At 40.8% G+C, this 12413-nt stretch overlaps 1 protein-coding gene across 4 annotated transcripts in view; it reads right to left on the reverse strand.

Moving 5' to 3' along the window:
- The window catches only part of SCAF4 (SR-related CTD associated factor 4), a 72426-nt gene that overhangs the window by 49841 nt on the left and 10172 nt on the right, over positions 1–12413 (reverse strand). For 3 of the 4 annotated variants that reach the window (XM_019476169.2, XM_014599035.3, XM_059720682.1), the window contains exons 2-5: positions 8340–8423; positions 7700–7744; positions 6976–7137; positions 1759–1894 (exon numbers count right to left, since the gene is read on the reverse strand). In XM_019476169.2, coding sequence (XP_019331714.1) covers positions 1759–1894; positions 6976–7137; positions 7700–7744; positions 8340–8423 — 427 coding nt within the window. Of the gene's footprint in view, positions 1–1758; positions 1895–6975; positions 7138–7699; positions 7745–8339; positions 10485–12413 lie in introns of those variants that run through there. The other variant, XM_019476170.1, reaches the window with a different exon arrangement.

Genomic DNA, 12413 nt, shown 5'->3' on the forward strand with positions numbered 1-12413 from the left:
AATGCCCTTCCTTCTTCAGGACTGGTTTAGACTTGCAAGAATGACACTTTGTGCCCAAAAGCTTGTTTGACATTTCTCCCAATTATACACTTGGTCCAATAAAAGATATCACAAAAGCCTTGGGCTTCTCATTTCCTAGACCATCACAACAAGACAGCTCCAAACTCTTAATAGGCAGCAAGGCTTTCTAAATACAATTGGAAAATCTTTCAGAGATATCTATTTGACACCATCTCTCATCCCAGCTTAAACCACAAAGTGCTCCATAACATTTAAACACCAACTCTTCAAATATATTAACATAATAAATACAGAAGTTCTGAAGTATGTATCAATTAACCAGGATTGACATGCGCTGAAGAGGCAGTTCTGAAAAGCTTAAAAGAGGAAAATGGTGAATGGAGAACAGATGGCATTTTAAGTGAAATATTTCTTTTAGCTTTTTACAGCTTGTACTGGTATGTTCAAAATACCTTACCTCTATTTTTTTTTTCTGGGAACAACTATAGGGCAGGTAGTAACAATGTTACATTCTTTAGGACATCACATTTTTCTATGTTAAAACTAATCTCATGCTTTACTGACCATGATGAACAAAGGAAATACACCAATGGGATAAAAAGAACATATCACTGGTAAGAAAGCTTGTTGGGGGGGAAGAGATCATTATCCCCCAATAGAGCTAAATACCCACCTAGCTGTGTCTATTTTAGAAAGTTCTGTCAGCAAATCTACAAGGTGACTGGCAAACCTCCTGTTATTTAGTGATTTCATGGCAGATAAACTTTCTTTGGTATAACTGAGTCTACATGAGGGAGTTCTCCTAGTACAAGTGTGGCAGCTGAACCTCCACTGTACAGACTGGGCCTTAGTTTTAAAGAAAAAAGAATGCAAATAATATTAGTCCATTTCAGGTCATTTTCCAAAACATGCATATATATATATATATATATATATATATATATATATATATATATAAATATAAAAACACAGTACTAGCATTTATTCAGAATGAGTTCAGCTTTTTCTATGCAGTTTGTACTGTGGTCAGTTTGAACACTAGGGTCCTAGTGAACCTGTTTTTACAAAGTCCTTTAAGCCAGTACTAGTAATAAGCAGGGACCTACTCAAAACATGATGCCTGCAAAATCTGCAGGAAAAAAAGCAGCTTACTGAAAAGTAAAATGCTGGCCTTCCAGATGGAGACAGCAGTCATCATGGCCCCTGAAGCCTGGCTGCACAACCCCGAGAGGAGGGAGGGGGCTGCCAGCTCTAAGAGGAGTCCAAGATGGCTGCCCCCCCCCCCCCACAACTGATTGATTGAGAAGGCTGCCCATCTTGCAACCCTTCTCCTCTCCACCAATCAGCGGCAAAGGGTGGGGCTGTATAACAGACAGCCCTCTCAGCTAATCAGCAATAAGGGCCAGGGCCAACAGAGTCCCTCTGCCAGAATATGTGTGTGTGTGTGTGGGGGGGGGGGGGGGGGAGGAAGAACAGGACACGGACAAGACAAATGACAACATCTGCAATAAGCCTTAGAAAATGGTGGGCAGCCCTGCAAGCTGCCTGAGAAATCAGCTGGCTGCCTCCTCAATTTGAGTAGACCCCTAGTAATAAGCAGGGATCCTGATTTTCTCCTATTTAAAAAATCCCCAATTTTTATTTATTTTTAACTGAAAAGTAACCCCAAATCCATATTTTATATACCTGTTATTTGTCTCATCCCAACTTTTAAACCACAAGTAAAGCCATCCATACCTTCATTATTAGAGGTATTTTCTGCCATTGGGGCTGTACTACTAGTTCCTGCTGCCATATCCAGAAGAGGCTGAATGATCTCTATTTTAAACACTCCATTTTTCTGCCAAAGGTTCAGAACACGAACTATCTTACTCTGTACAAACAAAAGAAAGAATCAATGTAGAACAAAATATTCCAAAACATAAACTCTAAATTTAGCTATTGCACACAGGAGAGGAGATAGCAGTATAGCAGTCTACAGATAAAGTTTAAATGTCTTGTTGTGTAGGTTAGCTGTACACCTCAAGCACAGTGAAAGTATGATACTACTAAGTTGGGGGTTTTTTTGTGTTGTTTTTTTTTTTAAACAAGAACAGCAGGTTCTTGTGTCATTGCATCTCATGACCTTCTGTCTGCCAAAAGAGCAGCACTGATAGACAAAGGCACTGCATCCCTATTTCAAGATGCATGTCAAGGGAAGATTAAAGAAGGGAAAGTTAGTGAGAGTCAAGCAAAGGTAGGAAAGATCAAGAAAACAAAAATGCAGAAAGGTGGCAGCAAATCTTGAAAAAAAGGGGAAGCAAGAAAAATGTCAGAACCATGTTTACAAAAATGAACAAAAAGCTGTTTACTTGCATTTCTTTCAGCTACCAATTCAGTTACTTCTATGCTGGACTGGCAGCCAGAACTACCTCAGAAATCTCATCTGCATGATTTCTTGAAAGATTAGGAAAGTGAGTGAGTATATATCTTTCCTGTACCAATTAGACATTAACCTTGACTACCAGCTGCTATTTTAAGCTTGTTTCTTTATTCAAGATTTAAAAAAAATTAAAGTCTTCAGGAACAAAGATATTATTTCTACCTTTTTAAATGAAGAATTAAAAAACCCCAAACAAATAATATCCTTTTAACTCTGTGTGGTCATAACATCAACCTGACGATATGACTACATCAAACAGCATCTTCTCAGTATATCTGAACACTGAGCATACACACTTCCATCTCACCGACAAGTTCTTAACTTCTTTTTACTTATTGTTGCAACAATTTAGGTTATGTACACACATTCAAATAATCTGGTAAAACTCTCCCATCTTTGTTGTCCTGGTAAAGAAACGTACCCAGAGCTGTGTGTACAGGCATTTGAATCTTGGGGCCCTGAAGAATGAAGAGCTTGCAGTGCTGACATTGTGCAACTGGGAGAAGGGGGGGGGGGCACCCACGTGTGCTCTCCAGGCTCCCTTACAATGCCTGGCAACAGATGGCAGTTGTGTATGGGGCAGCCCTACTTGCCAACCTAAACTGCCTTTGGTCAGTCTGTGCTTCCTTGCAGCACAATGCAGGTATTGCAATGCGGGTATGTTCTGCTCTCTTCCAGAGCAGCAAAGTCCAGTAAGTGACACTGTTTCTCTGGAGACAAAAGGGGGTGCTGGAGGTCTATATTCTCTTCTCAGAAAAGCCATGACATGTACAGACATTTGCTCTCCTAGGAGAAGCTCTCTTGGGAGTGATTTAACCCTCATGTTCCAAGGTTATTTTTTTCTCTTACAGCAGGCATTTTTACTCTGGGGAAAAAAAAGCCTGAATACCTGTACACTGTAGTTTCTCCTGGGAGAAGTGCTGCTCCCCTAGGAGAAACTGAATATCTGTAAAAGGCCTTATAATAAGTCAATTCTCTTTCTCCTTCTTCCACCAATTCATAACCAATTGCCTGCCGAAATCCAGTCACTTATACCTATATAAACACATTCAGAAGGGCACCTGTACAAGTCTGACAGCAACAAAATTGCACGTAAAACTTCCATGAAAAAGTTACTGTAAGGGGAATCCCCAATTGGCTAATTTGGTGTTCTGTCCTCAAAAGCTGAAATAAGCCATGACAGTAGAGGGTTTTGGCTCTCCTTTTTAGAAGTCTTTGAAATGGCCTTTGTTTTCAATATTCAAAAAAAAAAAAAAAAGGACACTTTGTCATCATCACATACTCATTTTGTAGAAAATGTTGAGCAAAAGAAATGCTACTATACTTTCTTCTGACCCTGGCTATACTTAATTTCTAACTGCAAATATGTTTCTTACTTTGCGGAATTCCAGTATTTTCCATTACGGTGACAAATTTGTGGCACAGGCTAACTCTGGGTACAGCACATGGCAGATCAAGGAAGGTACTGGCAGCACAGTGGCAGATAGGGCAGGGAGCAGAAAGCAGAGCAGATTAGGCAAGAATCACACCATAAGCAGCAGAAAGCAGAGCAACACATGAGGCAGGGAGGACAGGGCAAGAAGCAGAGAGGCATACAGTGCAGGGAAAGAAAATGGAGTGGCGCTCAGAGGGCACAAGACAATGTGTGGCATGCCTACCAAAAAGATCGACACCCACTGTTTACATGATAAAACGTTCTATGTAACCTACTGCAGACTACATTACTATATGAAACTAAGTGTAGTGAAATAGGATTACTTCTCTTAATCACTGAAACACACTCCTTTTAACACTACAGCTACCAGGTACTATATGCTTGCATGCTCAGAGCAAGCAGTCAAAGAAGCTTTTCAGTGACTGTCAGTCAAGGATGCAATGAGGCCTCCCTTCTACTAGAATAAGAATAAAAAAAGCCCACCCCTACACCCCTACTTCCAGGAGCATGAAATAAAGATGAGCTATTAAATGAAAGAGGAGCAAAAGGAAGTCACTGTAGCACTATGGAGGAAATATCTTAGAAGAATAGGTTATAAGAATGTGCCTCTTTCAGTCATTTCTAAAGGTCCACAGAGAAACAGTGCAAGTGGTTACACCTAGCACTGAACTCCCAGAGGAGATAGGATAGTGAGCCCTATTAGAAACTGAAAAGACACTCTTCTGAACTAAGAGACTGGTCTGCAAAGGTGATCACATTGCAGATGAATCTTGAGGAACAAATATACACTGAAATGAGCTCTAGATCATTCCTAGGAAGGCAACATCATAAAAAGACTCATCTCCAGTCTAATCCACTTAGACCGGTAGTGCCCAACCTTTTCCCCCCTTGGATAGATAGTGCTCAGTTAGCTTGCAGGTTGGATCTGACTGGTGGACCCCATCCAAGAAGCAAGGCAGTGCAAGGGGCCTGATTCAGGCATGTAGGGGGAGTTGGGAAGCAGCCCAGGCCTGATTGGACTCATGGGGGAGGGGAGCAATCTGTGAAGAGCCCTGCAGGCTGATGCCACAGGTCCATAGGCCAGAGGTTGAGCACCCCTGACTTAGACAATTTCTGAATTGTAACAACTGGTCTGAAGCTGGATTTCCCCCTAGAACTTTCAGTTGTTTTCTGACATCCAGACAGTGCAATGTGATTGGGCAGAACCACTGTATGAATTTGGGAAAGAGTACGATACTGACTAATTATATTAAATTAAAATCTGAGATTAAGTTAAATTAAAAGCTCTGTGAAGCCTTATTACAATGTTGCCCTTGTGGGAAAATTGCTTTGTGTGAATCAGGTACCACAGTCTTTAAATCAAATCCTCATGGTCACCATGAAGAATACCAGGAGACAACAAATGAGGATTTTGCTGTTTGTTCCACAAAGGCTCTTCAATAAATTTAGAGAACATCAAATTCAAACTTCAGGCTTCCAGCAGGGAGGTGAAGCCTTCCAAAGCTTTATCCACTGGGTAAAGCCCATCTACCTAATGGATGGTGAAACCTGATCTTCCAAAAGAAACACAGCTAGGAGGAAAAAAAAAAGTGAATTACATAATTTTTAGTAGTTGCCAAAAATGGTTTCAATTGCATTAGGAGAGAGGATTTCCAAAACATAGGCCCTACCTTAGGTACCTTTTGAAATGGTTATAAAAGGGCAGCACAGAAAGAAAACACCTTGTACAGGTAGGGAACAACTCCAGGTAGAGTTGGACAGGTTAGAAAAGTGGGCAGTACACAGTAGGATGCAGTACAACAAGGACAAGTAAGTATAGAGTGCTGCACCTAGGACTCAAAAATATCCAGCACACCTACTGGCTGGGAAGTGACCCTCCCAGCAGCACAGAAGCGGAATGGGATCTCAGGAGTCATAATGGACTCCGAGATGAACATGAGTCATCAGTGTGACAAAATCATCAGCAAAACTAACCACACTTTATCATGCATCAGCTGATGCATGACAGATAGATACAAGGAGGTGATACTTCCCCTCTATGAAGCGTTGGTCAGGCTGCAGTTGGAGTACTGCGTTCCAGTTTTGGGCGCCGTACTTCAAGAAGCATGTTGATAGACTTGAGAGGGTCCAGAGGAGGACCACTCGTATGGTTAGGGCTTACAGGACAAGCCCTATGAGGAGAGACTGAGGGACCTGGGCCTCTTCAGCCTCTGCAAGAGAAGGCTGAGAGGTGATCTTGTGGCTGCCTACAAATTCGTTAGGGGGACGCAGCAAGGGATAGGAGATGCTGTGTTCACCAGGGCACCGCTTGGGGTAACAAGGAACAATGGTCACAACTGACAGAGCAGATTTAGGCTAGATATCAGGAAAAACTTCTTCATGGTAAGGGTGGCCAAACTTTGGAATGGGCTTCCAAAGGAGGTGGTGCTCTCCCTTACCTTGGGAGTCTTTAAGAGAAGGCTGGTTAGGCATCTGGCTGGGGTCACCTGACCCCAGCACTCTTTCCTGCCTAGGCAGGGGGTCAGACCCAACAATCTGTTGGAGTCCCTTCCAACCCTAACATCTATGAATCTAGTAACAACTGTGGTCCATCATGAATCAAGGATTTCTACAAACATGCACAGAGAACTCAGAGGGTGAGTCTTAAGAACGAAGGGTGGGAATTAGGTTTCTTAAAGACTATGAAATAATGGATTTGTGAGGTTGCAGAGGTTAAATGCAGGGTACAGACCACATTTTTTCCTTAAAAATAAAATAGGATTGAAGATGGGTCCCTCCTTCTAAAAACACTGGCAATAACTCAATGGCTTCTATTTTTAAGAACATAAGGGCCTCCTTTCTCAAAGTCCTTCATCAGAAGGATCACTAAAAAGGAAGCAATAGGTATACACTGGCATGTATACCTAAAGAACAGTGACCAATTTGGACAAGATACTTTCATTACCAGCACCTCCACTGAAATATCAGCGCTCAAACATACATCTATGCAAGGAAGATTAATATGTATTAGAACAAAAATTCAGTAAAGTAGTTTTCATACAAGTACGAACATGTAAGATTTTAGCAATTCACAACATTTGAGAAGTTCTAGTTATACCTTGTCTTCAGATGGACAGAGATATAAATACTGGAATGTGGCGGTTATATTTTTAGAGAATCTTGGCCCAAAAACATCCTTATCTGTTCCAAACTGGTGACGAGACTGACGAACAATAGAGTCAATAACGTACAATCCAGGAACTTTGTATTCTGGTTTGCACTGAAAAAAAAATAGAGGGTTCTCAGTTATGTTAGAACAATATATGTATTACTAACAAAGTAATTCCCTTATCCCTCAGTTCTTCAACAGGTTTCAGATTCTTAACCATCTTAAATTCCGTACTTGAGAATTAACTCTGGGCCCAAAGAGAACTGTTACTTTGTCAATACAATAAAGCCCCACAGAAAATTGTTTCCAATGCTAATACACACAACAGTAATATATTGTTAACAAATACCTTGATGATCAGAAAAACTAAGAGTTTTCTTTTAGAGTGGTAAAACACCACAATTACATTAAAAAACAATTGCATGAAGCAAATAACTAAATGTGCTCAATCATGAACAGCAACCATAACATGCTGTCAATAGTTGAAATGCAACTTATGGCAAATAAATGAAGTGTAATATATCTACACCCAAAGTACAGCAAGACTAAAATCAATACTGTGCTAATTACTATTTTTCTATGGTACACTAGAATGGTAATTAATCAATGAATAAGGATGATAAATATGAAAAAGAAACTTGTCCAATAGATACTGAAATTTTTAAATGCTTACCTTTTTGATAAATTTCTCTACAATCTGAACTACATGCTTGTAGAGCTGAAAAATAAAAATGCAATCCATTTAAATATCATCTGCTTTACAACAATGTATTTCACAAGTATTATAACTCTTTGTACATATTAACAATTAGGAGAATTGAACATTTTCCAGTGACTACTAAAAAAGTAATGATGCACTTAAGCAAGCATTCCTAAAAAAAAAAAATTACATAGAAAATGACTGCACTTGAAGTACCTTACAACACATATGTAAGTAGCCCGAGGCAGAATAACTTCTGAAAACTGCTTTTTATTTGGTGGTTTTTGTTAAATTCCTAATAGGGTAGGATGTTGTTACATTGCATAATATTTTGGTTCTCTCAGAGGAAAACAAAACAGGGTTGTACACTGCAGAATTTCAAGCTACATTTTCTTAAAAGCAAATTCATATTATGATGGCAGTATCTCTACAAAACTACAAGATAAAAGAATGTTCACCTATTCGTTTTCTTTGGGGAAAAAAAAATGAAAAACACCACAGATTAAAGCTTTACAGAGCTATAAAAGGCTCATGTTAAAGATGTACTTTACAAGAAATATACAGTGTAAGAGGTTATGCTACAGTTAGTTTGAATTTATACATTTTGCTTTACCTTAATAGCTTTAATGGCAGCTTTAGTAATGAGAATCATCTTTGCTCGGGAAATAGGTGGTTTCATTTCCATGAGTGAAAAGAGCTTAACAGAGAAAATAAGATAAACATTACACACTGAAATATAAGCAAGCAAATAAAGAGACAAGATTTCTCAAAACTTCCTGGCAATTGAAAAGCAACCAGGCTGGTAAATCTCAGGAGGCCTAAAAGTCAAGAATCTAACTTGAACAAAACAATTATTGGCATTCTAGTCAACATCTGAAGTTGTACAATGAAATTATGATGGAAATTCAACAACTTGTGTCCAATGTGTGAATTTAGTAGCTACTGAAAACAGTGTGGCCAGAAAGTGGTATTTGTATTTCACATCACACAAGGAACTATTTTGTGGAAATGATTTGAAAGCAAGGGAATAAATTTAAGAGTTAATTAACCAGTTTACTGAAGCAAGACTACTCTAATGTAGCTGGGAGCCACACAGTGTGTGGACTGCAGAGGGGGCTCCATGCCATGTGCAGTCTCACCCTGATCCCAGCTATGTGCACAGAGTGGGCAACCCCTGCCCCTACCCCCAGTGCCACGTGCTGCACAATCAACTCAACTCCTTCCCTTGCCACATGCACAGTGAGAATAACCTGCCCCCTCCCCTTCTGCACAGGCAGAACAGGTACACCAGCTTCCCTGCTGTGCAGGCAGCTTCTACCTCTGCTGCCTGTGCAGAAAGGAAGGGGGACAGGTTACCCCATGTGCAGCCCAGCAGTTCAGCTCTCCACCCTCACACATGCATCAAGCAGCCCAGGCCCCTGCCCCACCAAACACACAGCATGAGCACAGACCGGCATTGTGCTGCCCCAGCCCCCATGAATGGGAGTGGGGCCCAGTAGCAGCCTCCAGGGAGGGAAGGGGAGCTCAGAGTCACTAATTGTTGCTGCATTAAAAACACTGAGGGGAGTGGCAGCTGGACAAGAGCCCACCGGCCACATCAGACCCATAAGGCTCAATGTCCACCAACTGGACAGCCCCATTTTAGTGGATCCTACAGTCCAGTTACAACTTTGGCGTCCCAGAAAGGATTATGCATAAGTATTACCACAAGCTTTTAACCATCAGTGGGACTGCTAATCAATATTCCATCTCCAATTCTTCCTCTCATATATAGAGCATAGCAGCCTATATGGTAAATACCTCTGTCAAACACACCTGCAACAGGGATCACACCTTACCCCAGAAATAAACTATATCAATTATTTGGGAAATCCCACCCAAGAAGAGTGAAACCACCACTTTCTTTCCTCTTTAGCTTTTACTTTTTGTCTATTTAATCTACTTCAAGGCCCTCCGGTCCATTAAAGTGAATGTTTGTTGCTCCTTCTTTCTGCAGACTCTTTTTGATACTTAATCTGTTGCTTACTATAGACAAAAGTTTGAAACAGACACGATTATTTTAATTAAAAAGCCTACAGATCCCAAAATACCACAAATACATAGTAAGAGAGTGTACGATGTGAGTATGGTAGAGAATCTGTGGGCTATATAATTAGAAACCTAACGAAATCAAGGAGACAGGCAAGCAATTTTGCAGTCTGATCACAGCGCTTGTCACCATTTTCATGCTTTTTTGCAGCAAGGCCTTCCCCACAATGCTAACTGGTCAAGTGGCCCTGGCGGCAGCCCTGCCCCTCCCTGCTGACTGGCTGAGAGAGCAGTTCATGCAGTTCTACCCCTCACCACTGACTGGTGGAGAAGGGCAAGGCCATGTAATAGGCAGGCCTCTCAGTCAATCAGCGGCAGAGGGAGAAGAGGGCGGCAGCCATCTTGGCTCCCTTTCTGTGTGCCAGCAGCCATGAGTACTGGCTCATGCTAGGAAGCCAGTGTTTTATTGTCAGTAAGTTTTTTCTTCCCCTGGCAATTCTGCCAAAAATCACAAGGAACTCTGCTTTCTGCAGAAAACACCTCAAATCATAGTTTCTGCAAAAAACACGATATCATAATTTGAGTTGGTCCCTATACATCAGGGATTCCCAACCCCCTGGCCGTGAAGGGCTGGCTGCCGGTCCGCAGGAGGGCTGGCTGCCTGACTGGAAGCAGCTGTGGACTTGCAAACCGCAAACTGGAAGTCACTGGCATACTGCGGACCAGCAGCCAACCATTTTTATACTAAATATAAAAAAGGGTTGGTTACCTGCCCGCAGTATGCCCGTCACTTCTGGTCCATGGCTTGCCGGTCCTCAACATAAAAAGGTTGGGAACCCCTGCTATACATAATATAGCAAGCTGGGCTGTGATTAATAAATAACTTAGCAACCAAATGCAACACGAGGACAGGGAGTCCCTCCTTTGGACAGTAGTAACACAAACTAAGAGTTGCAGTCACCAAATTAACCCTTGTTCCTCTTGTATAATATTCCAAGTTTGAGTTCACTTAAGATATTTCAGAAGTCAGGTTAGAAAGATTTCTCCCCTCCTCCCAATTACTATGGGAAAAAAAGCACAACATAAAAGAACAAATGTAAATATGTTCATATACAAAACGAACAAGATTATAGGTCAAATAGCTTACAGGCATAGAAAATGAGAATAAGACTTGCAGAAATAATTATCAAAACAAAAGTCCAGGACTAGCAGTAAGCAAAATAGGAAAAATAAAGAAAACATTAATGTCCCTAACAAGAGATTCTTAGTTCAAAAGGTACTTACTTTCAACCCTTCTCAAACTAGCAGCAGCCAGCCTTGTAATACCAGAACTAACACAGGCCTCTACTGATTTCACTTGCTCTGTGTTATCTTCCATCCTTTCAGTGAGATAATCTTTAACTCATTATATTGGATTGCTTATTTCCACACAAGGCAAATTCCAGTTCTACATTGGTTTTTAAACAAATCAACCTTCAAACGAAGATATACACTCCCAGCTAACATCCGCGGTAGCCACAAATATGTATTATAGCCAAATAAATGTCACTTGCAAATTAGTCTTGCAGCACAAATGTCTTTTCCCTTTACTACTGTTGAAACCCCATCTGAGCCATTAGGCATCTCTTTGAAATAATTATGTAAACAGGGCTGAATTCAATGTCATTCCTGAATTATGATGCCCATGCCAGCCCTTCCTAGTATTACATCAAAAGCAGGATCTACCCTTTCAAGACAGCTTTAGTCAGAAAGCTTGAAGAAGGAAGATCCAATTTTGCAGAAAGGGAACAACCTCAGTTCCCCCCACCCCATGCAGGAGGGAGCAATTGGCCCTCAGCAAAGAAAATGTAAGTACAAATGAAGCCAGTGTCAAAGCACAGATAGAAAAACTAGTGCTTCAGAAATGCAAGAGAGAAAAATCTGGAACTGTAGGAGTATAAGAGGTACCTCTGAACACAAGCAAAGGCAGGAACTAGGCCTGAAGAGAAGGTGGGATACTGATGGGATACAACTAGAGCCCAGACAGAATCCAAGGAGTAAGCAAGCAGCTAGAGGGTCAAAAGCTTGAAGTTCAGTGTGAACTAGCTAAGAAGGATTATGAGGGGGAAAACCCTTAGCTAAGTAGGAGAAGCAAGGCTTGGGGCCTAGCAAAGGAATCTAAGGGAAGAAATTACCAGGACCTCAGGGAAAACAGATAACAAGGAACAGTACCCATGTCGCTGAAAGATAGTGAATCCCAAACAAGACCAGCCAAAACAGAGTGAAAATGGTATTTCCAAAGGGCACGTAAGGCAAGTGGAGATGGGATATCACATAGACCACATTTAAATACAAATTTACATTAAAAAGGACACTCAAGATATTCTAATTAATTAGAAAAGCACCAATAATTTATAAACCCTTGGAATAGCAGAATAAAAATATTTCCCTTCAAGATTTCCCCCTTTAAAATAAAACAATGTGTAATGAAAATTGATTATAATTGCTAATCTGAAGGAAATTAAATTAAAAAAAAATCACAAGATAATTCTGTACTTTAAATGGATCAAATTTGGGGATTTCCAAAGCCATCAGTTTCCCCATATCCTGCAGTAAAAGCTCACCATTCAAGGGCAGACTTGTTATAGAACTGTACTTTGTGGCTACATGGATCAGCAAG

The sequence above is a fragment of the Alligator mississippiensis genome, chromosome 1 (assembly GCF_030867095.1).
Source record: "Alligator mississippiensis isolate rAllMis1 chromosome 1, rAllMis1, whole genome shotgun sequence".
NCBI lineage: Eukaryota > Metazoa > Chordata > Crocodylia > Alligatoridae > Alligator > Alligator mississippiensis.